Genomic DNA, 25,598 nt, shown 5'->3' with positions numbered 1-25,598 from the left:
GAACCAGGGAAAGGAGCCACAGAGATCTTGGGAGTGGGGAGATGACTCTCACCAAGGCCTGATTTAAGGTAATCCAAGCCTGAGGAAATAAACTCTAAAGCCTGAAGGCCAGAGAATAGAGGAGAGAAACCAGTTGGGGTAGGTGGAGGGCAGTAGGGACTGGTGGAGACTTCAGGGATCTGCAGGGCACAGATAAAGCCACCACCCTGTTCCAGTAATTGTTGATGTTTCTGTCCCTGTCTGATTTTATAAGCCCAAAATATGGATCTAAAATGTTGACAACTGATTAGAAAGCAAATCCAATTCTGGATTTGGCCTACTGGCTATGGTTGTTATCCTTTCATTCTGAAGGCAAATCTGATTTACCCAAGCCTTAACATGAGCTATGTTGTTGAGTCTCATTTCACTTGGGGCAAGCCTCTCCCTCACCTTCTGGGTTCATGGAGGGGGTCCTGGGTTAGATTCTATCTGTATTTCCTTACATGATTCATGCATACTCATTTAACTGTCAACACCCCCCCAGTTCTCACCTGTGAAATGAAAACCAGGACTACCTGCTTCCTAGCACCATAGTGACAAGCAAATAAGACAGAAGACAGAAACTCACCCTAAATCCTGCTATGGCATAGTAGATTAGCATCATTTCTGAGAATATGTCCTGATCAAATTGTTGGACTTTCCTTCCTCACATGTTTCCTTCTGAGGCTTCCGAGTATCTTTGTTTTGGATTGATGCTATCTGTTTCCATCTGGTGACTTGATTGGAATAAACATTAGAAAGGAAGGGACCAGGTCTGCATCAGTAAATTGAAAATAGGGGAAGGGGGACTCATGGATGCCCAGTACCCAGCTCAGGATCAACCTGCCTCTCAGAGACACACTCTGCCTTAGAAAAACAAACAAACAAATAAACAAACAAATAAATACTGCATATGGAGAAGAGCCACTGCCTCCTTTACTCAGATGACTTTATCAGCTAGACTTATAGGTGACATTTCTATTGTATACAATTCATGTATGATCTGCTGAGACCCTGCATGTGAAATTCCATCTGTCATGTCCACAACACAGACACAATCTATTATATAAAGTTGTGTAAAATAAATGTGCTGTTTCTGTTAACAGTCATAAGCCCCTACGGTTTGTCCATTTTTGAAGTTCTTGGGCAATTAAAATCACTCAGAAGCACACTTTTCCTACAAAAGAATTACCTAGAACATCAATGCCTTTGAATCCATCACCTAATTTGCATTATTCCTTGGTTAAATATAGTATTTGCATGCATAAAGAATAATCTTTGAATATGAAAAGGAATTTATGATATTGCAATATATTGAGCTCTTTGGAGGAAAGATATTATGTAAATCTCAAAATTAAATATTAAAACAATATTACATGCTGCCTGTGAAAATGTAGAGCGCTAAGATTCCATATGCTGGAACCAGTTCATTTTTAAAGTCTGGTCTCATTGGAAAAGAGTGGATGAGAATTGCTCTAGAGTAGAGAAAAGATTGAGTCAGGGCTTTAAAAACACTGGAATGACTTTAAAGAAAACCTTGAAAGAAGTAAATAAAGGAAAAGTTTTTTAAACTTAACGGAAATGAAATTTTCTCTGTTCTTAATTCAATTTCACAGTTCATTTTATTGCTGGTTTTTTTTTTTTCTGACTTCAGGAAGGTTCAGATTGTTTCTTAAGTCCTGCCATTGAGAAGAAACTTGCAGGTGGCCTGAGAAAGATGTTGACCTCAGAAAGGCCATTTGCAGGCACTGTCATGGAAGTGAAGTCAGCAGGCAGCACTGCTGTTGACCCAGCTTGTGGGTGTCCACCCTCAGCAGCTTTGGGGGTTCCCTTTGCATGGATAGCTTTGAGGAAAACTAGGCTATCACCTACTACCAGCTTTCTTGGAAAAGAGCCACAGAGTAACATGCACGGTGAGCTTCGGCAACTACATGCTAGAGAGCTTTATTCCCCACAGATAACAATTCATACATGTGTTAGGCTGGAGGGAATGGGGCAACTGGATGTGTCTTGGAAGTACAGATCAGCCAGATGGCCAGGTATCTTCCTCTCCTGTGGCTGCTAAGAGGACTTAGAGAACTGATGCTTAGGAGAATGCTGTGATCAGAACAGAAGGAGATTCAGCTGCCTGTACAAGGCTGGTTGGTCTATTTGAACACATGACCTTTGGAAATACAACCATTTAACAGAATCTCCGTGACAGTTACCTGGTGTTGGCTCAGAGCTCATCCATGTCTTACCCATTTTCCTTTATTCTCTTTCTCAGCAAATGCACTGATACCCTCAGGCAATCATACATCATCCAGACACAAGGAACAGCAGGAAAGTAAATGGACAAAGATCCATGTCTTTATGGAGCTTTTAGGAGTCCAGATCACCCACTAAGACCAGCCTGAGAGGCCCAGGACAACCACAAGTAGATTGGTGATACTACTGTAACTTGAAGATCTTAGCCCCTCAACTGGGTTCTTGGTCCCTTCTTGAGACTTAGAATATAAAACATACCAATTCCAGAGAACACTTCAGTTTCTGGTTTCAGTAGCTCTTCAGTGACCATGCTGGATGGGATATCTTACTGTTGGCTAACAAGAATAATTTGAGCTCCATGTTGGGTAGGCCACACAAAGATTGGGTTTCAGAAATCTTCATTTCTGGTTCTGAGTTGTAGCTAGTGAGAGCTGAGAATGGTTCCACCATGGATCACTGACTAGAGTATCACCAAGAACCTGGGGACTTGTTTGTTCATCTTTCTCTGTCTTGGGTCAAGTGCCTATGAGTGTACGGCTTGGGTGGTAACAGTGTTACTGTTGACAATATGATGGTACAAAGTCCAGATGAGCTTGTTACAATCCTCAGCTGCAGAAGAAATATAAGATGGTTTCTAAAACAGCTACCATTGGCATTGCCGTCTTGGCAAAGGAGGATAGAAGCGTGGAGAGGGGTCCTGATACATGTCCTTAACTTCTGCCTGATTTTTCTATTGCTTGAATACATACCATGACCAAAGCAACTTAAAGAAGAAAGAGTTTACAGGGGTCTTAGATTTCCAGAAGGTTGGAGTTCATGACCCTCATGGCAGGGAGCATGGCAGCAGACAGGCAGGAATGGATCTGGAATAGTAGCCGAGAGATTGCATCCTGATCTACAAGCAGAGGCAGAGAGAACTAACTGGGAATGCAATGGGCTTTTAAAACCTCCAAGCCCATCCCCCAGTGACACACCTCCTCCAATGAGGCCACACCTCCTAATCCTTCTCAACAGTTATACCAACCAGGGACCAAGTATTCAAATATATGAGCCTGGCGCCGGGGCATTCTTATCCAAAGCACCACTCCATTCCAGTGGGAAGACCCTCCATAAGCCAACTTTCCAGAAGAGCACACCCTAGATCTATCATGTTGACTCCTGAAACCCATGTTTAGCTAGATGCTTAAAGCATAGAAAACATTCCACAAATGTTAATAAATAAATTAATAAGGAACATTTCAGTCCTCTGAAATCACTTTCTGGCAGCACCAAATGCTTTAGCTTCAGCTCGTTCAGTGGTTTCTTTATAAGGCATTTCATTCTGGGCTGGATTAGAATTAAGCTTAAACTCCTCTAAGTACTGATGAGACATGGGACTTCTTATGTACTGTAGCCTCCCCAAAGTGGCCCCATGGGAGCCACTTGACTATGACCTGGCTTGCTCACCCTGCTTCCCACTGTCTGTTGGTACCCCTGCAGGCACATTGGTAGCTAGCTGGCATTCCAGTGCTGTTGTCTGTCCACCTGCATCCCTGCTCCCTGCCTGTCATTTTCACAGCACCATCCATGTTAAACAGGCAGGAGCATGAGGGGGTTTTGAATGCAGCAATTAACAAAACAGTAATCAAGCTAAGTGTTTAATTTCAGAAAATTAACATCTTCTCAGAGCGGATGTGAAAGACTGGGGGAAAAGGCACAGCAAGTGTTCTGGGTAAATAAAGGCAAAGCTGGACCACAAATATTTCCTAGGGAAATGGGGGATCTATCAGCACCCCAGGCCATGGGATCAGTGTCTGATTAACTGTAGGATGGTAGCTATAGCATTGAACCCTAAGATTTTAAAGCATGAATTTCCTTCTTTCTTTCTTTTTTCCTTCTAAGACATAAGGACACACACACACACACACACGCACACACAATGTTAATATTCTCCTGATGGGTCCTGCAGGATAGGGACCATGTCTTTTTCCTCCAGGCAACACCCATCCCTCAGCACTGTGTCTTCAGCTTCAGTCTCTTGGGTGGCCTTCGATCATATCCACAGACACTGCCTCCTAAGCCAGTGGCACTGTTCTTTACAGGACATGATCAGGGACGGATGCTTGTAAAGGAGCAAGCATGCAGGGAACTGGGTGGAGACTGGGACAGCAAAGTTCTCTTGATGAATGTTACCTCATTTGGTAGGTGGGAAGACTAAAGATGGGGACAGCAAGGGGAGTGGCTGTGTATGAAGAATGCTGTGAGGTCTGGGGTGGGCTTGAGGCTTTGTGATGAGATTCGACAGTTCCAGCACTGCCTGCAGAAGCCCCTCCAATGGTGTACTCAAAGGGCTGCAGGTCCTTGGGAGGAGAATGTAATCTGACTTAATGAGCAGCTTTCCTGGAGGGATCTCACAGGCAGCTGACACTGAGAACAAATATAGCAAAGCCCGAGAATGAGACAACGGCTAGAAACTACCTAGACGATATCCCAGGGGCTTCCAGAAGCCTTCTGGGATGGCGGTGTCTAGAGAAGATAGGTTCAGTCCTACACGTAGCAAACTGTGGAGGATTTGAGCACCTGTTCAAAGCGTTGTTTATGCAGTTGGAGATTCAGACTTCAGTTTTCTCTCTCAAGTGGGAAATGAGGTCGGTTGCCAAGAGCGCAGGGGATATATAGTATTGGGGCTGAAGAACTGAGGGGAGTAGAGAAAATCTGATGAACAATTATGGAGAATGGGGGATGAAATAACCAGAGGACTCTGGGTTTCTAGAACATGGTGAGAGCTCATCTGAAGCTGATAATCACGCATTTACAAAGATGCTCTGCCACTCCTGCCTGCCTCACCCTTTTGTATGGCCTCTCTGGCAGCACACTTCCTAGATATCAGACCCTACAAGGAGACCATGTCTCTGTGTCTGGTTGAGTTTTGACAGTTGTATGGTGTGGTAAGAGAAAGACTCTTCTGCCTGAGGGCATGAGTATCTCAGATCTCATTGTGGTAAGACAGAAGCTATGAAGAATAGTAAGCTATATGAATCAGAAGGGGGCTGACTTCGTGGGTGGAAATGGCACCAACAAGGCAGATGAAGCCAGGAAGAGTTACATCATCAGAGATGGTGCTGAGGAAGTATAATACTTAGTTTATAATTTTGAAAATGGAATAACTTCGGGTGAAATAAAGTCCAAGCGCAGACAGTAGACTGAGCAGACCTGGGAGAGGTGTAGAGACGAGGGAATGAAGACCAAGCTACTCAAAAAGATACTGAATGGATTCTCTGGTGAGCAATGCTCATGGCGGAGTGAAAGACAGAAACAGACATGAATGAGGACGTGATAGAGGGAAGGGAAGGAGTACATGATTGTCTCAAGACCTAGACAATGGTGGTCCAGACATGTGGCACTTCTGCAGAGGATACAGGGGATGCTGAGAAGTATGTAAGAGAGGCAGGAAGGACACACCCCGTGTCTTGCCCCTGAGAGATGTATGAGTCTCAGGCATAAACTCACCAAGTACTAACACTGAGAGAGCTGCTGGGGAGAAGTGCCTCTGAGGAGAGCTTTTCCTTAACAGGGGCATAGGAAGAATGTTGTCAGAGGAAGTAGTGGGGGCTGGAGACCTTCCTGGATTCTGAGCAGTCCCTTTGGAGGGTCCAATGGGAATGTGATCCTTGGTGGGATGGTAAAGGCAGGGTTGAGGGAGAAGAGACTGGGATGTTGTGGGATTGATGAAATACAAGGAGGAGCTTATGGTGCATGCTGCAGGGGGGCAGCCAGCTGCTGTGAGTCACCCTAATGAGGAAAGGCAATGGTGGTGGCAGAGAAGTACCAGCCATTGTGTGGGGGCTCTGCTGAATGTGTCTGGGTGAGTCCTTGGGAGGAACTAGGATGTACAACCCACTCTTTTATTGCCTTCAGGGCCAGCAAGGCCCACCTGGGTAGGTGGTGGACTTTCTGTGAAACTTTCTGGGATCCGATATGAGATCAAAGATGTCAGTACTCAGCCTATACCAGGAAGAGCAGGTAGGCCCCCAGAGGTCAGCTGAATAGAGCATGTCAGCTAACCTTAAGTCCTGATGATCCTCATGTGCCTTGGCAGTCATCCTGATGCCTGCTGAGGACAAGCAACTCCCCACCCCCACCCTGACACACACAACTCCACAGCCTCCCATGCCTCGAGAGTCACACAGCTCAGGGCTTCTGTCATTTCTACAGCAAATTCTCATTTTCTGAGGTACCTTCTGGTTCCCTTGGTAGAGAGAAAGAGATGCTAATCTAGAGGCACTAGGAGCAGAATTCATGGCAGGGCTATTGGCCTCTGCTTTCAGGAGCAATGTTCCCCTTACTTGGATGGACAGGGTTGCAGGGAGCCCAGCTCTGAGAACATAAGAGTTCCTGAAGACAGTGGGTGATATGAGCCTAGCTACCTCCTACCCTGGGGCAAGGTATCCTCTAGGGATAGTGGAATTGCTGAGCTCCTAAGTGTAGGGACAGGATAGAGGGCCAGCTAGCATCTCCTGGAAAAGAGGCCAGGCTATTTCTGGCTCTGCATTAACTTGCTGGGGACTTAAGGAAGTGGCTGTCTCTCCTGCCTTCAGCCAGCTAATCTGTAAATTCTAAGAGTTGACAGAAAATTGAATGACCTGGATGTCCTCTCAGAGCTTAACATTTCTGATTTCCAGATTTGTAGATAAGCAGTTTCCAAACCTGAGCACGAATCGGATTCATGTGAAGGTCTGGAAGGGTCCTTAAGCCCAGATTAACTGGGTCCTGGCTCAGCTATGGTGGGAATCAAATGTCTGCAGTTATTACCAGATCCCAGGTGATGCTGCTCTGGGACCACAGTATGAGAACTCACAGAGTTTGGTAGATGGTTTCAGTGAAGAATATCTCTCACATGCACGAGGCAGAGAAGAAGAAATGAGGTTCCTGCATTAAATTCTTATTTTTAAGAAAGACTTCATCCACAGGTCCCAGATGTCCAGGTGCGCGTGCCCGCGCGCATACACACACACACACACACACACACACACAAAATTTTGGCTTGGAACCAAACCTTTAATGGAAGGAAGAACCTCTGACTCTGCCTGTGGGTATGAAGCTCACTCAACTCTGAAGCCTTCACTTTTACTCATGGAGTCCAACCTCCTCCCTCCCCCTCCTCCTACCCCTCCCCCTCCCCTCCTCCCCACCAATATCCCACAACAACAAGGAACAAAGGCTGCACATCCAGGGCATCCTCTGACACAAGGTAATTCCAGGTTAGAGAGGAAACTCAAAGGAGGTGTCAGGGTTAACTCCCAGAATAAAACATGAAGCCAATGTCACAATAGGAGAAAACAATGAGAGAAATAATTAATTCTGCTTTTGTATTCATACCCAGTCTCCAAACTAATTGCTTATTTGTTTAATCTACTTTGACCAGAAGTGTTACTGCACCAAAAGTATTTAATGAGTCAGGCTTCCTAATGTAAAATTCAGGCATATTTGTGCAGTGGGATGGGTTTTCATCAACAGAGGGAGAGCCTGCTCTCTAGACTGGGTCTTCTGAGCTGAGTTTCTTCCTAGAATGGAAATGTCACCAGAAACCAAGTCATCAAGGTGCAAACCACCCTTTGAGATCAGTTCCAAGGGGCCTGGACTCTTTAGCTGATGTTTCAATATGGGTTTGGGTTTTTTCCCTCCTGTGGATGTGTTTTCCACAAGGGAAAAGCCAGTCAGCCCCTCCCAATAGGCCTCTCCTCACTCCATACTCTTCTAGGAACTCACACAATTTAACCTGAGGCTTCCAGGGGACTCTCAGAGGTTCCCAGCAGCTTAGTCCCCCTGAGATGAGGACTGACTCAGCCTCCTAAGTTTCTTCACCTATGCAATGCAGAAGTCCTGTCCTTACCTCTTTGGAACCCCATATTTATAGCTGTTCTATGTCTCCCTTCCCAGGATTCACAGCTCTGATTCTCCTCATCTACCCTCTTCTAAATGCTAATACCTACGTTCCATAGAAGTAAGCCATTTTACCCACACACACACACACACACACACACACACACACCCTTTTCCTCTGATCACTTTGGAAACGATCCCTAACCATTGCAATAAGAGCAATGCTTATTGGGCATCTAAAATATGATTAATGATACTGGTTAAGTGGAAAGTGGCTAAAACCGTATCTCCTTCCCTAAAGACCTTACTTCATTGATGGAGAACAGGGAAGTTAGATAATGGTGAGCTTATTCCCAGGCCTAGCACTTTCCCAATGACTTTATTAACAGTGAGGGCTTTGAAATGGGGGAAGCCACCCAGGGCAGTGCTTTTAAAGGCTAGCAGTAAAATGAAGACAGGTCACGATTAGCGTTTAGAAGCGGGTTGCTGAGCCTGCAGTGATCAATGCCCACCACACCTGTAAATGTTCGGGAGTTCGGACTTTTTCCAATGGGGAGGTACAGAAAGTGTTGGGGTATTAAGGTAGTGGGTAAAGTCAAGCTCCAGGAAGGCTAGTCTTGACAGACTACTGTTTAAAGTAAAAAGGTTCAGAGGTAGAAATGGACGCTGGGACAGCGTGGTAAGGCATAGGAGAGAAGCAAGATCCATGGAAAGTAAATGGTAGAGCCTCTTAACACTTGGGTCATGCCACTGAATGAACTGGGTATGGCTCTCTTGCCAGAGTTACAGGTTGTCTTATTCTTGAGAACAAGGCCATCTCTCTTCCTAAATTACTTCCTGGGGGGTGAGGCAGGCTGACTCCAGATTTCACAAGGAAATCATTCCTCTTCCTGAATGTGTCTCTTCTACTTCCGGAAAGCCTCTCTGTCCCTCTGTCCTTCTGTCTCTCTGTCCCTCCCTCCCTCATACTCTCTCCCTCTCTTTTCCTTCCTCCCCCCAACCCTGCCTTCCCTGGATGCCAGTCTTTTCTTGCCTAGCACCTCCACCCTGACATGGTTGACATGTTTATTTATTGTCTCGAAGATATTTATGAAATAAATGCCAAGGCCACCATTGGATTGTGTGTCTCTGATTTAGCACGAGGAGCTATGCCCAGGGATTGATTTGGATGTGTGAGCAGCACTAGTCCCAGGAAGAGAGTTGTAGGTGGATGCCAAATGCCCAGCCTGACAGGAGTGGTAGACCACACATGGCACAGCCTCAGAACATTTGGGAAATTCATAATGTGAGGATTAACATTCCTGTTGTATGGCTGAAAAATATAAGCTTCAGAGTTGTTAAGGCCTTGCATTAATTCAGGACTGCATAGTAAGCGGAAGGCCAAGCTAGAATAGGAGCCTGTCTCTCTGCAGCATTATAGGGCCCTGCATACAGCCCTCCTTCATTTCTGCTAATTCCTTCTGCACTAGGCTAGGTTCCCGGGCTTATTATTCCTCAGTTTACCTGTCTTCACAGCTGTGGTCTATGGTATAGAAGACAAGCTATTAGTCCAAGGGCATTCGGGCTGGGAGATGCTATTCTAGACAGAGGATAGGAGGCTGGTATTCCCATGTGTTCCAGCAATTCAATCCTAGGTTTACCCTCAAGATATATGCAAGCATATGCCACACAGAAACTGGTATGTGAATATTTGCAGAATCATTATTCTTTGTGTGTGTATGTGTGTGCGTGTGTGTGTGTGCGTGTGTGTACATGTGCGATATATACATGCATGTAAAGGTCAGAAGACAACTACAGCTGTCATTCTTCAGGATTTTTCCACTTTGTTTTTTGAGACAGAGTCTCTCACTGGCCTGGAACTTGTGAAATAAACCAAACTGGCTGTCTAGCAAGTCCCAGGCATTTCACCTATCTCTGCCTCCCTAGTCCTGGGATTGCAAATTTATACCAGCATACCTGGCTTGGGGCAGGGGAGGCAGGTTCTGGGGCTTGAATTTAGGTCTTCATGCTTATCAGGCAAGCTCTTTATTGATGGAGCCATTTTCCCTGACCCTGAATTATTAATTTTTTTACAATTAAAAAAACATTTTCACATATGTATAGAATACATTAGTCATATTCATGCCCCATTACTCTCTCTTTTCCATCCCTCTCTCTTGTTAACTCCTTTCTCCTTCTTCCTAATGAGTCTTTTTCATACTGCCATGTAGTTCAAGTATGTGCATGTGTGCATGCATGTGTGTATGTGTGTGTGTGCATGTGTGTGTGCTTATGTGTGTGTGTGTAGGTCTTCTACAGGTAGCTACACCTTCTGCATATTCTGTATACGTGGCCATTCCTCATCAATATGGCAGTACTTCATAGCATTAGTCTCCACCCTCCAGCTCTTACACTATTTTCTGCCCCCCTTAAATGTTCTCTGGGCCTTGGATTGTGGGGCGCCGCCTCGCCGATAAGGAGAACGCCACGCTCAGGATTCTTCTGACAGCAGTTTTATTGTTACAGCTCTTTTAGATGGTAGTGTTACAGCTCTCTTAGATGGTAGTGAGGCGAGGGACGCCAAGCCCCAAAAACCTGTGGCTTATATAGAGCTTTAGGAGACGTGCCACACACTCATTGGCTCTTATGATATCGCCAAATTAGCATACTGGTTTTCACGCCTTGCGAAGGCGCACATTCAAGCAAGGCTCGCAAGAAGAACCAGGAAGCAGGAAACCGGCGCCATGTTGCAATGGCAAACGCGGCTCCTAACATTGGATGGTGGTGTTCTAGTCCCATTTAGAACTGAACACTCAGTTTTTCAGTATTTTGACCAGTTGTGAGTCTCTGCATTAACTTTCACCCACCCAAAAAGAAGCTTGCCTGACCAGGCTGAGAGCAGTGTTAGTCTATGGGTGTAAACATAAATACTTAGAAGTCAGTTCTGGCCACACACAAGTTTAGCGAAATATCAGTAGTACATTCTCCTTAGGGTCTGTGGCCTTCTCGTCCATAGGTTTCGGCCCTTTACAGTAGTAGGCATATGTTCCCACCTGTAGAATGGCCTTCGATTCCAACTGGAAAGTGGTTGGCTACCCTCCACCTCACAAATATTCTTGCCACAGTTACAGCACTGTATGCTTCTTGCCTGTCTGTCCAGAACCACAGCACAAAGGCTCCACAGCTGGAAAGACAATTGGTGACCTTTCTCTCCTTTCAGCCTGTAGAGCACCTTCTGATACTGTGGGCTCCAGCCAGCAAGAAGGATGCTGACAGCTCAGTGCCAGCATTATCTTAACGCCATCAGTATAGAAACCATTCACAAAGAATGCTTATATAAAAAGTGGTTATCAGGTCTTGAGTTTACATAGTTCACACCCAGACAGCAGTATCTCTAGGGGGAGATGATCACTGTGAGGAACATCTCCTATGTAAGGACCAAGGAAAATGACCCAGCCATGACCACCATGGCTTATTGTGAGATTAGAATCCTCTCCTTAAGAGTCTTCTGAGAAAACTCAGATATGAACTCTTTCAGACTGAAGAGACCATTCATCCTTCAGGAGACTTTGAGATCTTCCTCAGTTGAGCAAGTTACAGGGAATTCAGTAATGACCTGCAGAGTCCGAGCTGAGAGAGATGGAAGCAGACCCCTGGTAGGACTCCCAGCTGTGCAAGCAAGTCTGTATTCTTCTTAGAAAAGGTCCAAAAATTCCAAATGTCTTCTTTTCATGACTTCTTCAAACACTGTACTTTAACAGAACAACTTAATTTGGAGTGCATTTACAGTTTGCTGCAATTTTCTTAAAAACTACATGTAAATATTTTTGACGTCTTAAAAAGATGTTTATTAACACAGTAAACATGTATCAGTTGTTAGATTCCCAAAGTGGGTTACGGGTAAACCTCTTGAAGGAATTATTTTGACCCAAAAATCAATTAAGAGATTATGAAGTAATTTCTAATAAGCAAGGATAATGCTTCAAACTTAATAATTATCATAGAAAAAAAAGCACATTTAATTATTCCTATATTTTAGAATTGGAAATGATTATCTGTTGGAAAAATATCCCTACTGAATAAAGGAAACAAAATGAGTAAGAAAAGAAAGTTGAATGTGGCTGAATTCTTAGCTAAATTAGGGGGTCATGGACCATCCCCATGCCCTCTCTGTATGTTCTTGTTCTCTCTCTCTCTCTCTCTCTCTCTCTCTCTCTCTCTGTCTCTCTCTCCCTCCCCCCCCATCCTAAACTTGAATAATCTTGCGAACTCTTCATTTTCATTATTTCTGTCTCGGCAGAATGTTTAATTTACTCAATAGCTTTGAGCGCCCTTGCAAAACAGATTCTTTGAAGCATTCAGCAAAACCGTTTCTTTCTTTGAGGATTAAGTAGAAAACACTGGCCAGAAATGAGGGTTGAAATCAATGTTTTGGGGGTGGAAGGGTCACAGGAGTTGCCTAGTGGAATTAATCTCCCTATCTGCCTTAGTTTTTCTAGAAGTTGGTATTTGGATGAATACCCAGGCTTCTTGTTACTTCCCATTTGTCTGATGGCTTCAGAGCACATGAAAGATCAACTTTAGAGGTGATGTTTGTCCTTGAAAAAGGAAAACCAAGCCCGTTGTTGTAGGTGCTGCTGATGGCAGAGCTGAGTGGTCAGCTGCCTCCGCCTTCCACACGGGGGTTAAAGAAATGCTCTGTTGCTTTCTCCCATGTGCTAAACCCCATCAGGATTAAAGTATAAGACAGCTAGTGTTCCTTGTGTGGGACACAGTTTACCAAAGGGCTTGCGACTATCAGGACATCACTACCAAATGTTGATGGGGATCACCACAGCCCCTTCTGGATCTGTGAGCCCCTAGGTAGCTGCTGGAGTGGCCTTTGCCATCTCCAGAAACGAGGGTGTTTATGATTTGGGATGCTCCTTGTTTCTGGGTCTCTCTGTCGTGCCTTGTGATTGTCTTTATAGTCTGAGTTTAATAAGAACTGAACTCCAAAAACCTCAAGGGCAGGGCTGTGATCTCTTAACTCCAACCTCAGTGACCAGAGCAGGCAGGCCACAGTATTTGACAGGTAGATGGAGTTCTGAATGAAAGCTTTCTGAAGATTAGAGGTAAAGAGGAGAATCAAGCCCAGGGTTAGCCTCAGGTTACTAGGGTTGATGTTAACAAATTTAGTTCTGAGAATTATGCAAAATGATGGCATTTATTATTATATATTCATGCATGTATATAAGATACTTTGATCACATTTATTCCCCAATTATCCCTCTTGAATTCTATTTCCTCCCCGCACCCCCCCCATCCTGTTCTTCTTCTACAGTTCTTTTCTTTCATTTTTCTTGACTGTCCCTGATCCCAGCACCATATATCAGAAAAACCATGTGAAATTGTCTTTTCAAATCTGACCCTTTTTTTTTAAAGATTTATTTATTTATTTTATGTATTGACCCCTCTATCTGCATATACACCTACAAGTCAGAAGAGGGCATCAGATTACTTTATAGATGACCACGAACCACCATGTGGTTGCTGGGAATTGAACTCAGGATGTGGTTTCTGGGAATTGAACTCAGGACCCCTGGAAGATCAACCAGTGTTCTCCACCTCTGAGACATCTCTCCAGCCTGAAGTCTGGTTTTCTTTGCATGACAATCACATGTTCAATCTATTTCCCTGCAAATAATATGCTTCTGATCTTCCTTGTGGCTGAATAATACTCTATTGTGCATTTGTGTGTGTGTGTGTGTGTGTGTGTGTGTGTGTGAGAGAGAGAGAGAGAGAGAGAGAGAGAGAGAGAGAGAGAGACAGACAGACAGACAGACAGACAGACACAGAGTTATCTAGTGACTTTGATGCCTTCAGGAACATACTCATATATTCAGGAGTGGTAATCTGGATTGTATAGTTTTGATTGTAAAATTTGAGAAATTTGTAATGTACCTGCACATTCCCACCAACTTAAGCTTTCTTCTCTCATTTCATCCTTCTGAGCTGTTGTTTTTGTCACCCACCATAGCCATTCTGACTAGAGAGTCACAATCTCAATGTCCATTTGATTTGCATTTTCCCCATAGCCAAGGATGTCAAACAATTTTCATGTAGTTATTGGCCACCTGTGTGTTGACTTTTGAAACGTATCTGTTGGATTCAGTTGTCCATTTATTGATTGCATTATTTGTTCATTCAGTGCTGAACTTGTTGAGGGTTTTTTTTTTCCTTTTATTGGATGTCACCCATTAGGTGAATGACTGACAAGGATCTTCTACCATTCTACAGCTGCCTCTTCATTCTGCTGTTGTTTCTGTTGATATACTGAAACTTTCCAATTGGATGAACCCCACGTGTCAACTCTTGCTTTCTCTTCTGAGCTATAGAAGTCCTTATTCTGGAAGCCATTGTGTATGCCTGTATCATAAAGACTTCTGCTGTTTTCCTCTAGATGTTTCAAGTCTTAAATTCATACAGTTTTGAGGGGTTTTTTTTGTGCAGAGTGAGAGGTGGGGCTCTAATGTCAGCCATCTACGTGTGGATATCCCATTTCCCAAACACCATTTGTTAAAGATGGTGTCTTTTCTTTAACTTTTATATTTTTCCCATCTTTGTGGAAAAATCTGATTCTGTAGCCGTGGGTTTATTTCTGGTTATTTCTTTCATCTCATTGTCTCAGCTCTCTTTTGTGCTCATTTCTTACTGTTTTATTACTATGGCTCTGTAGTGTAATATGAAATGGAGTGTTTGATGCCTCCAGTGTTTGTTTTGCTTGGGATTGCCTTGGCTATTTGGGGTCTTTTATACTTCCTTATGAACTTCAGGGATTTTTTTCCTTTTAGTTCTGTGAAGAATATCATTAGAATTGTGGTAAGGATTATACTGAATCTATGAATCATTTTCAGCAATATGGCTGTTTCCCAGTATCAGTTTATGTGGGGCACTCAGGGTCTTTCCATCCTCTGGTGTCTTCTATTTCTTTTGGGTTTCAGAGTTTTCATTACAAAAGCCTTTCATCTCCTTGGTTAGGTTTATTTCTAGATTCTGTTGATGTTATCATTAATGTGATTGTTTCCCCGATTTCTTTTTCAGTGAGTTCATTTCTGGTGCTTTGAGAATCTACTGATTTTCAAGTGCTGATTTTGTCTTCTACTGTTCTCCTAAATTTGTAAATAAAATTTATAATCTTGCTGTGAAGTCTCTCAGAGGCTTTGACTTCTTCTTTTCCAATGTCTCCTCTGATTTCTTCAATGTCTTACTGGTATTTCAAAGTATATTTTTCAGTATTTCTGTATTTGTGAAATATCTGCAGTTTTTCTTGTCAGCTATTTCTAGTTTTTCTATGTGGTAAACTGGTAAGATCTAAACAAATATTTCAGTATTTTCACATTTGCCACGCCTCACTGCATATCTTTGAAATAACAAGTTTGGGGGACAGTTCCATGAGCTTCTGAGATGAGTGTATTCTGCATTCTTTGGATTGAGTATTTTATAGATGTGTGCTGGTTCCATTTGATCCATAGTGCAGTTGATCTCTGGTGTTTCACTGTTGATCTTTGGTTTGGATAGCCTATCCATTGGAGAGAATAGAATAGTAAAGTTGCCTACTGTCAGCCTTTTAGCCACCATAAAAATATCCCAGAAAAATTACTTAACGGAGGAAAGGTTTACTCCTACTCATACATTTACAGGTTTCAATCCATGGTTGGCCTTCTTCCTAACTATGAGCCTGTGGTGAAGCAATATACCATGGCAACAGGAAGGCATGGTAGAACAAACCTGCTCACCTTCTGATGACCAAGAAGTAGAGAGACAGGAAGGGGCCACAAACAATATATTCTTTTCAAAGATATACCCCCAGTGTTCTTCTCTGACTAGGCCCCACCTCCTAGTTTCCATCACATGCTAAAAATGCCATCAGGTTATGGCTCTATCAGTGGGCTAACCTGTTGATGATGTAAGAGCCTTAATGGTTTTCTACATCTTGGTAGCACCACCAGCCTGGGATAAAGCTTCAAATATACCAGCTTTCAAGGGAAATTTAGTGGACAAACAATAGCACACATTAATATTGTATTGATTCCTATTTGTATCTTTATGGGTCCATTTTATGTATATTTCTACTATAAATCGAGTCATACTGATATCAGTGTGTATATATTTACAATCATTGTATCTTCTTAATAAAATGTTTCTTTTATCAATATATATCACATTTATCTCTTATAGTTTTAGGTCGAGGTCTGCTATGTTGGATATAGGGTAGCCACTTTACTTGCTTTCACATTCTGTTTGCTGAAAATATAACTTTTTATCCATTTAGTTTCAGTTTGTGTATTTCTTTGCCACTGTGGTGAGTTTCCTGCAGGCAGCAAGTAGTTGGATGTTGTTTTATCATCTAAGAGGTCAGACTTCTTTGCCTTTTAAGGAGAATTATAACCATTTACAATAAGGATTACTCATAAAAAGCATGTTCTACTTCCTGCCTTAGTGTTGCTTTTTGTAAGGTTTGATTCCCTCCCACGTCCCATTTGCTCATCTGGTCTTAGTATATTTATTCTTCCCTATGTTATTTTGGTTGTGTTTATCTTCTTTTTCTGTGTGGAAGACTTTTAAATATCTCCTGTAATGCTGACATAATGTCATGAATTGCTTTAGTTCATGTTTATCTTGAGGGTCTTTATTTCTCTTTCTGTTCTGAATGCAGAAAAAGAAAAGATGAAACATGAAAAAAAAGAAACAACAAATGAGAGAGAAAATCAAATCAAAGATTTTAAAATGGAAAACAGCAAAGGGGAAAATGAAAAAAAGAAAATATTCTAGTGAGCTTTTTCCTTTAAAAGAATAGATGAGGAAATGGAAAACAGTTAACAATTAATTTTTCTACTATTTCCTCTCTCTCTCTCTCTCTCTCTCTCTCTCTCTCTCTCTCTCTCTCTCTCTCTCTTTCTCTCTCTCTCCTTCCTCTTCCTTTTTAGGTGCCAGTCTATAGCTGAGTCTCACCTTGGACTCAGTAAGTAGGGGAAAGTAAATAAGATAGCCTGGAACTCCTGGTCTTTCTGCCTCTTCCTCCTGAGTCAGAATTACAGAGTTGTACCATCACATCCAGTTTTCTGTTATTCTGGAAAATGAACACATGTCTTCATATAGTATGTGAGAACTCAACCAATTGAGATACAGCTACAGCTATAGATTAAGAATTAAATATTAAAAGGGGGCAGGAAGATGCAAATGTAAATTTCAATCTAAGCAGGCACAACAAAAAAGTTTTAATCAAAAGCAAGCAAGCAAACAAACAAAAATCCTGCAAATTTCCTTTTTGTGGCTGTGGATGCAGAAGGGAAAGTTCTGTGCAGGCTTTGGAGAAAGCATAGACTGCATACTGCCTACCTCTCTCTGTTTCTCTTTTGTTCAACCAACAAAAAGGAATGGTTTGTGGACAGAACCACTCATAACTCCTGGTGGCAGGGATGTGTGCTCTCGTTTCATGTTCTATACGAATTCTAGTGGCTGGCCTGTTACTGGCTGCTGTTGCAGATCCAGGTCCAGGTCCATGTTTGAATGGCAGGGAAGCAGTACGGAGTTGCAGCCATCAGCTCTGAAGCAGAGCAGGGACAGCAGTGGATCCTGTCCTAATCTGGTTTCCATCACTATGATAAAACACTAACCAAAACCAACTTGAAAAGGGTTCACTTTATCGTACACTTCAGGCATCAGTTCATAATTGAGAGAAGTCAGGGTAGAAGCTCAAGGCAGGAACCTGGAGACAGGAACTAAAGCAAAGACGACCCACCATGGGGGAATGCTGCTCCCTGGCTTTCTCTCCATGGCTTGCTTAGCTTGTTCTTTTGTATAAGCCAGGACTACCTGCCATGGAGGTGCCATCACTCACAGTGGACTGGGCCCTCCCACATCATTTATAAGTAATCATTTGTAAATAAAATGTCCCACAGACATGCTCAGAGGCCAATACAATAAGATTCCCCAATTGAATTTCTCTCTTCCTGGGTCATTTTCATTTGTGTCACCTTTACATAAACTAAGCCACACAGATCTGGTGGCCCTCCCCTTAGCTCTGGTGTTCTGAAACAGCTCCTATAGGCAGTTACCCACAGGCACAGGCTCACCTCATCACCTCAGTGCTTGACACCTTCCCTCTCACATTAGTGATCCAAACTGGCAAATGCCTTTGTCCTGCCTCCCATCCTCTTTACCCTGCCCCCCACCTCTCCCCCACTTCCCCCCCCCCCATTTGGTCTCATCCCAGTGTGGCTTTCCACTTCACGGAGCTCTTACTTTTCTCATTATTATTGTTGTTTTATTTAATTATTACTATTATTTAGTTTTTTGAAGGTTACACTGAATAGATCTGACTGATCTGAACCCCACCATGTAGGCCCAGGCTGGCCTAAAACTTACAGCAATCCTCCTGCTTCTCTTGAGGACTGGGACTTCAAGTGTGAGGCATCGTGCATGACTCTTCGAACGTATGGGTCGGAGTCTTTTCTTTGGTTGCCAGACTAGCTCTCCAGCCAGCACTTGTATCAGCTCATGGCTTCATTCCCAGACACGGGAAAATGAAGGAACCTTTGACTCACCCAGCTATAAGCCCAGGAAAGACCTTATCAAAATGACTTTTCAACAGCTACATATTGTGGATCCAAGAAAGCTCCCTGTGTGCCTTTCTTCTATATGGGTCCTGGTTGCCCTGCCCACTCTGCTGGACCTCTGCATGGTCCCAGGCCTGTGAGACTGTGTCTCCTCAGCTTCCTCAGCATCCTTTTACTTTTTCTCTGTCTTCTGCACAAAGCTACCAGTCTCAGTGCCAGGAAGTTCTATCTCCCACTCAGTCCTTTGTATAAGGCTATCGACCTTGGTGCTGGGACATTCTTTCTCACCCTCTGTTCTGCTCACTGAGTTTTCTTAAAGTCCACTTACAGATAAACTTTAGTGCCTTTTGTGATCCCTCACCTCAAGAAGTAGCTGCTCTTCTGCCTTTGATTCTATCCCCAAGAGGAGATGGCTATTGCTATGTGCTTTTAACTGGCCAGGGCTTAGAGTCCTTTTTTGTTTCTTTATTTACTTGTTTAATTTGTTACTACTTTTGTTGAGACACAGTCTCATACAGTGTAGGCTGGTCTTGACCTCACTATGTAACTAAGGATGACCTTTAACTTTTGATGCTGTGCCTCTGTCTTCCAAAAACTGGCATTACAGATGATCACCATCATGCTTACTTTTCTGTGGAGCAAGAGATTGACCCTAGAGCTCAGTGCAGGCTCAGTGAGGACTCTAGCAGCTGACCCACATTCCCAGCTCTGAGTCTTCCAGTATTAACAGATTGCATTTTACCTCTTGAGACAGAGGGAACCTGAAAACCTGTGGCATTTCCAAATCAACATCATGTAGACTGTGCTTCCACATGGACTACAAGGGTAGTCTGAGTGACAAGATGTGATAGAGAATCACTGTTAACAGGAGCTCTTTCGTCATCCCCATCTTGGGTCATACTGGAACCCCACAACTCTGAGAGACTGTGTCACTTTTTGAACTACCTTGGCTTCCCTCCAAAGCTTGCATGCAGGGTCCTGAGCAAAGACAACATGTGCCATCCAAATGGCTAACCACAGAGGCTGTGGCTAAACCAGAGGCCCAGTTCCCAGTTCCATTTTACCTTAACAGTTGGATGTAGCATATTTGGTCCCCTGAGTGCTTCCTTCCACTCAGTTTCCAGGCAATCACCCCTTTCACGCTCCTACTCCATTGGTCTTGTCTTCTGGGGGCCTTTTGCTGTTTTCTCCTTGTTTCCAACATCTTAAAACATGCACTCCACTAGGTATATTCATGATCTGTCAGGTCTATGCCTTTCTGATTTATTGAATTGCTAATAGGTGCAACTTTATACATGTGTCTTCCTATCCCCTGTCTACACAGGACATTGTAGACACCTGAAAAGTAGCCTTCAAAGTGGAACACCTGGTCTCCCTTCCCAGATGGCTACTGTTGATGTCATCTCTCGTCTCATTCAATGGCAGCCTTGGTCCTTGGGCTGTTCCAAACAAAAACCTTGCAGTCATTTTTAATTCTTTTTCTTCTATATCCCACATCTATGGAGATATTCCCAATGCCAGCATTCCTTGATTTGTGAAGGCCTACATCCCCTGGACACTGTCACGGAGTTGGAAAGACAATAAATAAAAATTACATTGAGAATGATGTTTCCAGGAGAGACAACTCTCTAATCACCCTATATCAGCTCCCCACAACATACCAGAGTAGTAACCACACTCAAGTCTGGTTTACTGCAGTTGTGACTTCACTCGGGTTACTAATGGGAGCATGAGTGACCCAAAGACAGCTGCATCACTGAGAAGCCTTCCCCAACATCCGTGACAATCATTGATGCAAGCTTCCACCTCTGATGTTCCCTACACAATCCACAGGCAGCTCCACCAGAGAGTTTCATCTCTCCAGAAATTGTTATTGCTTGTATAAACTTGGGAAAGGGCCTTGTGAATCTTGTCATTTTCTGAGCATCCTGAGGCTTTTAAGTTTCATGAGCTTTCTGAGTCTGCTGAGTCTCCCTCTTCTCTCCAGGAGGGAATGATCTTATTGGGAGGAAAGAGCTATATTACAGCCTTCAGTGCACCTAACACCAAGTTTAGGCCAACCTAACTTAAATGTGCTCAAAATAGTAGTCTACAGTTGGGAAGAATTATATAATGTAGAACCTAGTTTATAAGAACGTATCAAATAACTTAATAAAAACAGCTATGTCCCAAACCAAGCAAAACACACACACACACACACACACACACACACACCCCACACACAGAGAGAGAGAGAGAGAGAGAGGTGATATAATAACTGTGGGTGATGGGCTGGGGTCTCTCTATGTTAATAATGTGGCTCATTGCTGCTGCCCAGCACTGAGAGAGTATTATAGCTGATATTACTAGGTTGGTAAAGGATCAAAATCAGAAATATTTTCTGCTGAATACAAATCACTTTTTTTTAATGTGGTAGAGTTGAAGAAGCAAGGTCAAAGTATTGTTATGTTGAAGACTGTTTCTATATAGGCTCTAGCCACTCTGTCATTGGAGTCTGACCTCACAAGGGTGGCTTTAGGATAGGTCCTACTGCTTTTGCTGGCCCACACCTTCTGTTTGCAGCACAGAAGAAGATGACACTGTCAGCACACAAGTCAGACTGTCATTGTTTGGTTGTCATCTGCCCTTTCCCTTCCCTATTCTCTAGTAGAAGCCCAAGGCCCTCCCCCTTGACAATGATTCTTCCCAGTCAGACCCTTTGCTCGAGCTGTTTCTTTTCAAATGCTGCTCCCGCTATTCTCCCGCTATTCTCGAGCTTATGCTCCTGTACCTGCAACTCAGGGAAGCCTTTGCTGACCACAGCCAGGTACCTCCTACACTGGTGTCTACCTCAGCCTTCTCTACTTAATTTCCCCCATTGGGCTTACTATCTTTTATATATCCTGTTATTTGTTTATCCTGTGTAGACTCTGAATCCCTCCAGAAGAGAGTAGGTTCCATGAAGGCAAGGAACTTTACTTTGCTCATGAGAACCTAGAAGAGCAACTCTGTTAAATGCGCAGTATCTGTTTAATTAATTAACAAAGCTGGCCTATAGTACCAAGGAAGGAGAGAAAATGCATTAGACAGTTGAATGAAGATAAAATGTTCTTTTAACTTACTAGTTTAGTAGATCAAATTTGACATCATAAAAGCAAATAGGGATTATGAATCTCCACAGTAGAAATCCAACTCTACAGACATGGTGAGAAAAAACATACCTTAGGGAAATCTAGATGTTATGTGTGACTTTAACTTCAGGATTGAAGAACAAATTCATGCTTTTGATTGAGAGACTAATAGTCTCCTTAATAGAATACACAAAATGTGGAAGATACTAGGTTTAAATTTAACTTGTACAAATAATGGAGAATTGAACTGGTACTTCTATCTCATGCCTAAAGGGACTGGGACAACGTGGGCCCAATTCCTAAGGGCACTATAGGTAGCAGAGTGTCCTGATATGGCAGAAGTAGTTAGCAGCTGGCCATTCTTTATAGCAAGGAAAACTCTAGTACAATCTGACTTGTTTCTTTAGATCTTTATTCTGTGCAACAAGAAAGGTTTTAGACTACTTTAGTTGGGAGAGGTAAGACCAAGGAGAAGACAAATTTGAGGTATAGATAAGGAAGATTCATAAGAAGTGGGAGTTAACAGAAGCACAGGGCAAGATGTCCCACAGGAAACAGGAACTTGGCAGCAAGTATTTGGTAGGGATGTTGTAGGGGGAGCCAGACCACAGTAATCATCCCATTCCAGGGAAAGAGAGAGGGGAGGAAGGAAGAAAGGAAGGAAGGGAGGAAGGAAGGAAGGGAGGGAGGGAGGGAGGGAGGGAGGGAGGGAGGAAGGAAGGAAGGAAGGAAGGAAGGAAGGAAGGAAGGAAGGAAGGAAGGAGAGCTGGGTTGGAAGAATTTTACACAGCTGTACTATTATCATGAAACTTTGGAATGATCACTGTTGCATCTTTGATTTGAAGTTTCTATTGGAGGAACCCATCCATGTTTTGCAGGGAGGGGTTGGCTATCCAGTGATCAGCTGGAGAAGGAGACAAGCCTCTGTGTGAATACAGTGGTATAACATCTGAGACCTTTAGTCAGTTACACCCCTAGGAGTAGGAGCTCCAAGAGACACATTATGGCCAATACATGGTCTTTAGTAGGCTTTGTGCATACTGATCTTCAAAGTCCCAGAGGACACTGATGCTAAGGTGTTGTGGTAACATTTCTCACCCTTCTCATTCTTGTGAGAAAACTGAGAGCATCTGTAGAATGCATGCTCTACTTCCACTTCCCTGACACAGGCTGATGTTAGTAGGTGTTACATTCCAATTCCAATGAACTGTGGGCAAGTCCATGCCTTTCCCTTTGCATGACCTGCTAGCTGTGATTCTGTAATCCTGGGTCTTGGAGGGAATCTATTAACTTAAATTGAGGATAGTAAATGTCACTCAGCCATGGTCCCCAGAGAAACCCTTGTAAAGTGGAGTTTGAGTGAGGAAACGACCTTCATCACTACACAAGTGCCAGGACTAAAGAAAACAGCCCCTGAGCTGGGCGCAGATTGAGCCTCATCCATTACCCGCCTCTTCCCTCAGGAAGACAGCCCTCATTTATTATTTCCAGACTGTTTTCATTTTACTTACACAGTGTGAAAAAAAATGTTGAATTGGGAAATAAATATTATTTCCAAACAGAAATTTCATAATCGTCTTTGCTGATCTTGGAGTTATTATCCTGTTTCCAAACGTTTGCTTTGTGTATCATTTCTTCGTTTGTGCTTATGAGTTTCTCATTGCAAATGTTCTCATTTGGAGGTTTCTGACAGGGCCTCTCTTATAGCTCTGTGTTCTTGTCTTCATAAGAGATGCTACCTCCTTGCTTTTTGAAGTACATTAAAATTGTACATGCAGTACCAGAAAGAAATATTTGTTGGAATGTTCCTTTCTATTGCATGGTTGCTTTGCACTGAACAGTTCCACTCTCAATATTGTCTTACCCTAGGATCTTGGCTCTGCCATAGCTCAACCCATCAACCCATTACTGCTGCATCTGTCTCTTCCTCCTGTTCTTCCAGTTCTCTTTGATTTTGGACTGAGTTTTTAAAAAAGTGTGTGTGTGTGTGGGGGGGGGAGAGTGTGTGTGTGTGTGTGTGTGTATGGGGGGGAGATAGAGTGTGTGTGTGTGTGTGTGTGTGTGTATGAGGGGGGGAGGTAGAGTGTGTGTGTGTGTGTGTGTGTGTGGTGTGCCACAGTACACATGTGAAGATCAAAGCACAAGTTCATGGGGTCAGTTCCCTTATTCCACTTTTATGCCGGTTTCAGGGATTGAACTCAGGTTGCCAGGCTTTCACAGCAACCACCTTTACCTGCTGAAGCATCTCACTAGCCCTTCTGTAAGCTTTTTTTAGTTTGTACCATGAGTGTATCACATTTATCCCAGCCTTGCCCACATGTGCTTTCCTCTGTTAAATGATCACCTTCTGTCTCCTCTGTCATTTCAACTCCATACAGCCTACAAAACCCACAGGGAGTTTTATGCAGATCCAGTTCAGCTAATGAGAAAGCACAGAAGCCTCTCCTTTTTTTTTTTTTTTTATCTCTGAAAGATCACACTTCTCCTGTATCGAATGTCTCTTCAGCTGGCTTGTCTCTTCCTCTCTCCACAGCCCCCTCCACTGTTCCTATCATGCACCAGGTCAGTGCCACCATGAGGAGCATCACATTGTCATGGCCTCAGCCAGAGCAGCCCAATGGCATCATCCTGGACTATGAGATCCGGTACTACGAGAAGGTGAGCCAGCTCTGACCTCATCTAAGGCCAGGCCAACACTGTTGAGTGAGTGTGGCCAGTGGAGGGCACAAGGAGATGGGCTGGAGAGAGCCAATAGGAGAAAGAATTGGTTGCTGGAGGCCAGGGGCTCCCCGGGGAGACAGCCAGGTCTGCCCTTCCTGGGCTCTCTCTGCATTGACTTGGGATAGAGCCTTCAGACTCACTACCCGGCAGTCTGGACAGTTCCCTGGACTGGACTGTTCAAATCATTGCTAGACGCATGGAATTGCTGTCTAAAGGAGGATACAGTGAAACCTCCTGGTGCCCCTGAGCCTCCAGAGGATTTCAGAGTCTTATTGATGAGTGGGTCTCAAAGTTGTTGATCCCAGGGCCTCCGACTCAAGCTTATTTATTTATAAATATATGCATGTGTCATGACACTAATGTGGAGGTTAAGGAACATGAAATTGGATGTTTCTAAGGGTGAGATAAAAAAATGAATTGAAATAGAAACCTGTGTGTCACATTCCCTGGGGAGTCAGCTGCTGCTGCTGAGGGCCACACAGAGCATGTGCTGCCAAGAAAAGAGAAACGGTGCCCTGTGGGGTTTGGTCCCAAACCAGTTCATCATCCAGGGAAACAGGACATCCTCCACAGTGGTGAACTGCAGCATTTGCAAAATTCTTTAAAGAGCAGTGTGCTTCTGACACACTGTTGGGAGAAGCACCAGATTCATTTGTTTATTTGTTGAAGGGCTTGATCACTCTACTGTTTGGTGGGTTCTACTCTAGGATGTATTAGTGAACAAAAGAGTTCTGCCATCGGGAGTCTTGCTTCCCCAAAGAGGGAGACAGACTGAACAATGAACATATAAATTATGGAAATGATTAGAGTGTTTAAAATAATAGCATTAAAAAAACATAGAGGAGCTGGCAAGATCCTCAGAGGGCAGAGGTGTTTTGTGAGCAAACCTGATGACCTTTGATATCTCAGAAGAAAGAACCAACTGCCACAAGTTTGTTCTCTGGTCTCCATACTTGTGTAGTGGCATGCAAACACCTATCTATACACACACACACACACACACACACACACAAAGAGAGAGAGAGAGAGAGAGAGAGAGAGAGAGAGAGAGAGAGAGAGA

General features: G+C 43.5%; 1 protein-coding gene across 2 annotated transcripts in view; it reads left to right on the top strand.

Moving 5' to 3' along the window:
- The window catches only part of Ephb1 (EPH receptor B1), a 430,073-nt gene that overhangs the window by 313,154 nt on the left and 91,321 nt on the right, over positions 1-25,598 (top strand). For both annotated transcript variants that reach the window (XM_028756628.1, XM_028756627.1), the window contains exon 6: positions 24,351-24,475. In XM_028756628.1, coding sequence (XP_028612461.1) covers positions 24,351-24,475 — 125 coding nt within the window. The remainder of the gene's footprint in view (positions 1-24,350; positions 24,476-25,598) is intronic.

The sequence above is a fragment of the Grammomys surdaster genome, unplaced genomic scaffold (genome assembly GCF_004785775.1).
Source record: "Grammomys surdaster isolate TR1022 unplaced genomic scaffold, NIH_TR_1.0 126131, whole genome shotgun sequence".
NCBI classification, from domain to species: Eukaryota; Metazoa; Chordata; class Mammalia; order Rodentia; family Muridae; genus Grammomys; species Grammomys surdaster.
This window is presented reverse-complemented; position numbering and strand designations above follow the sequence as displayed.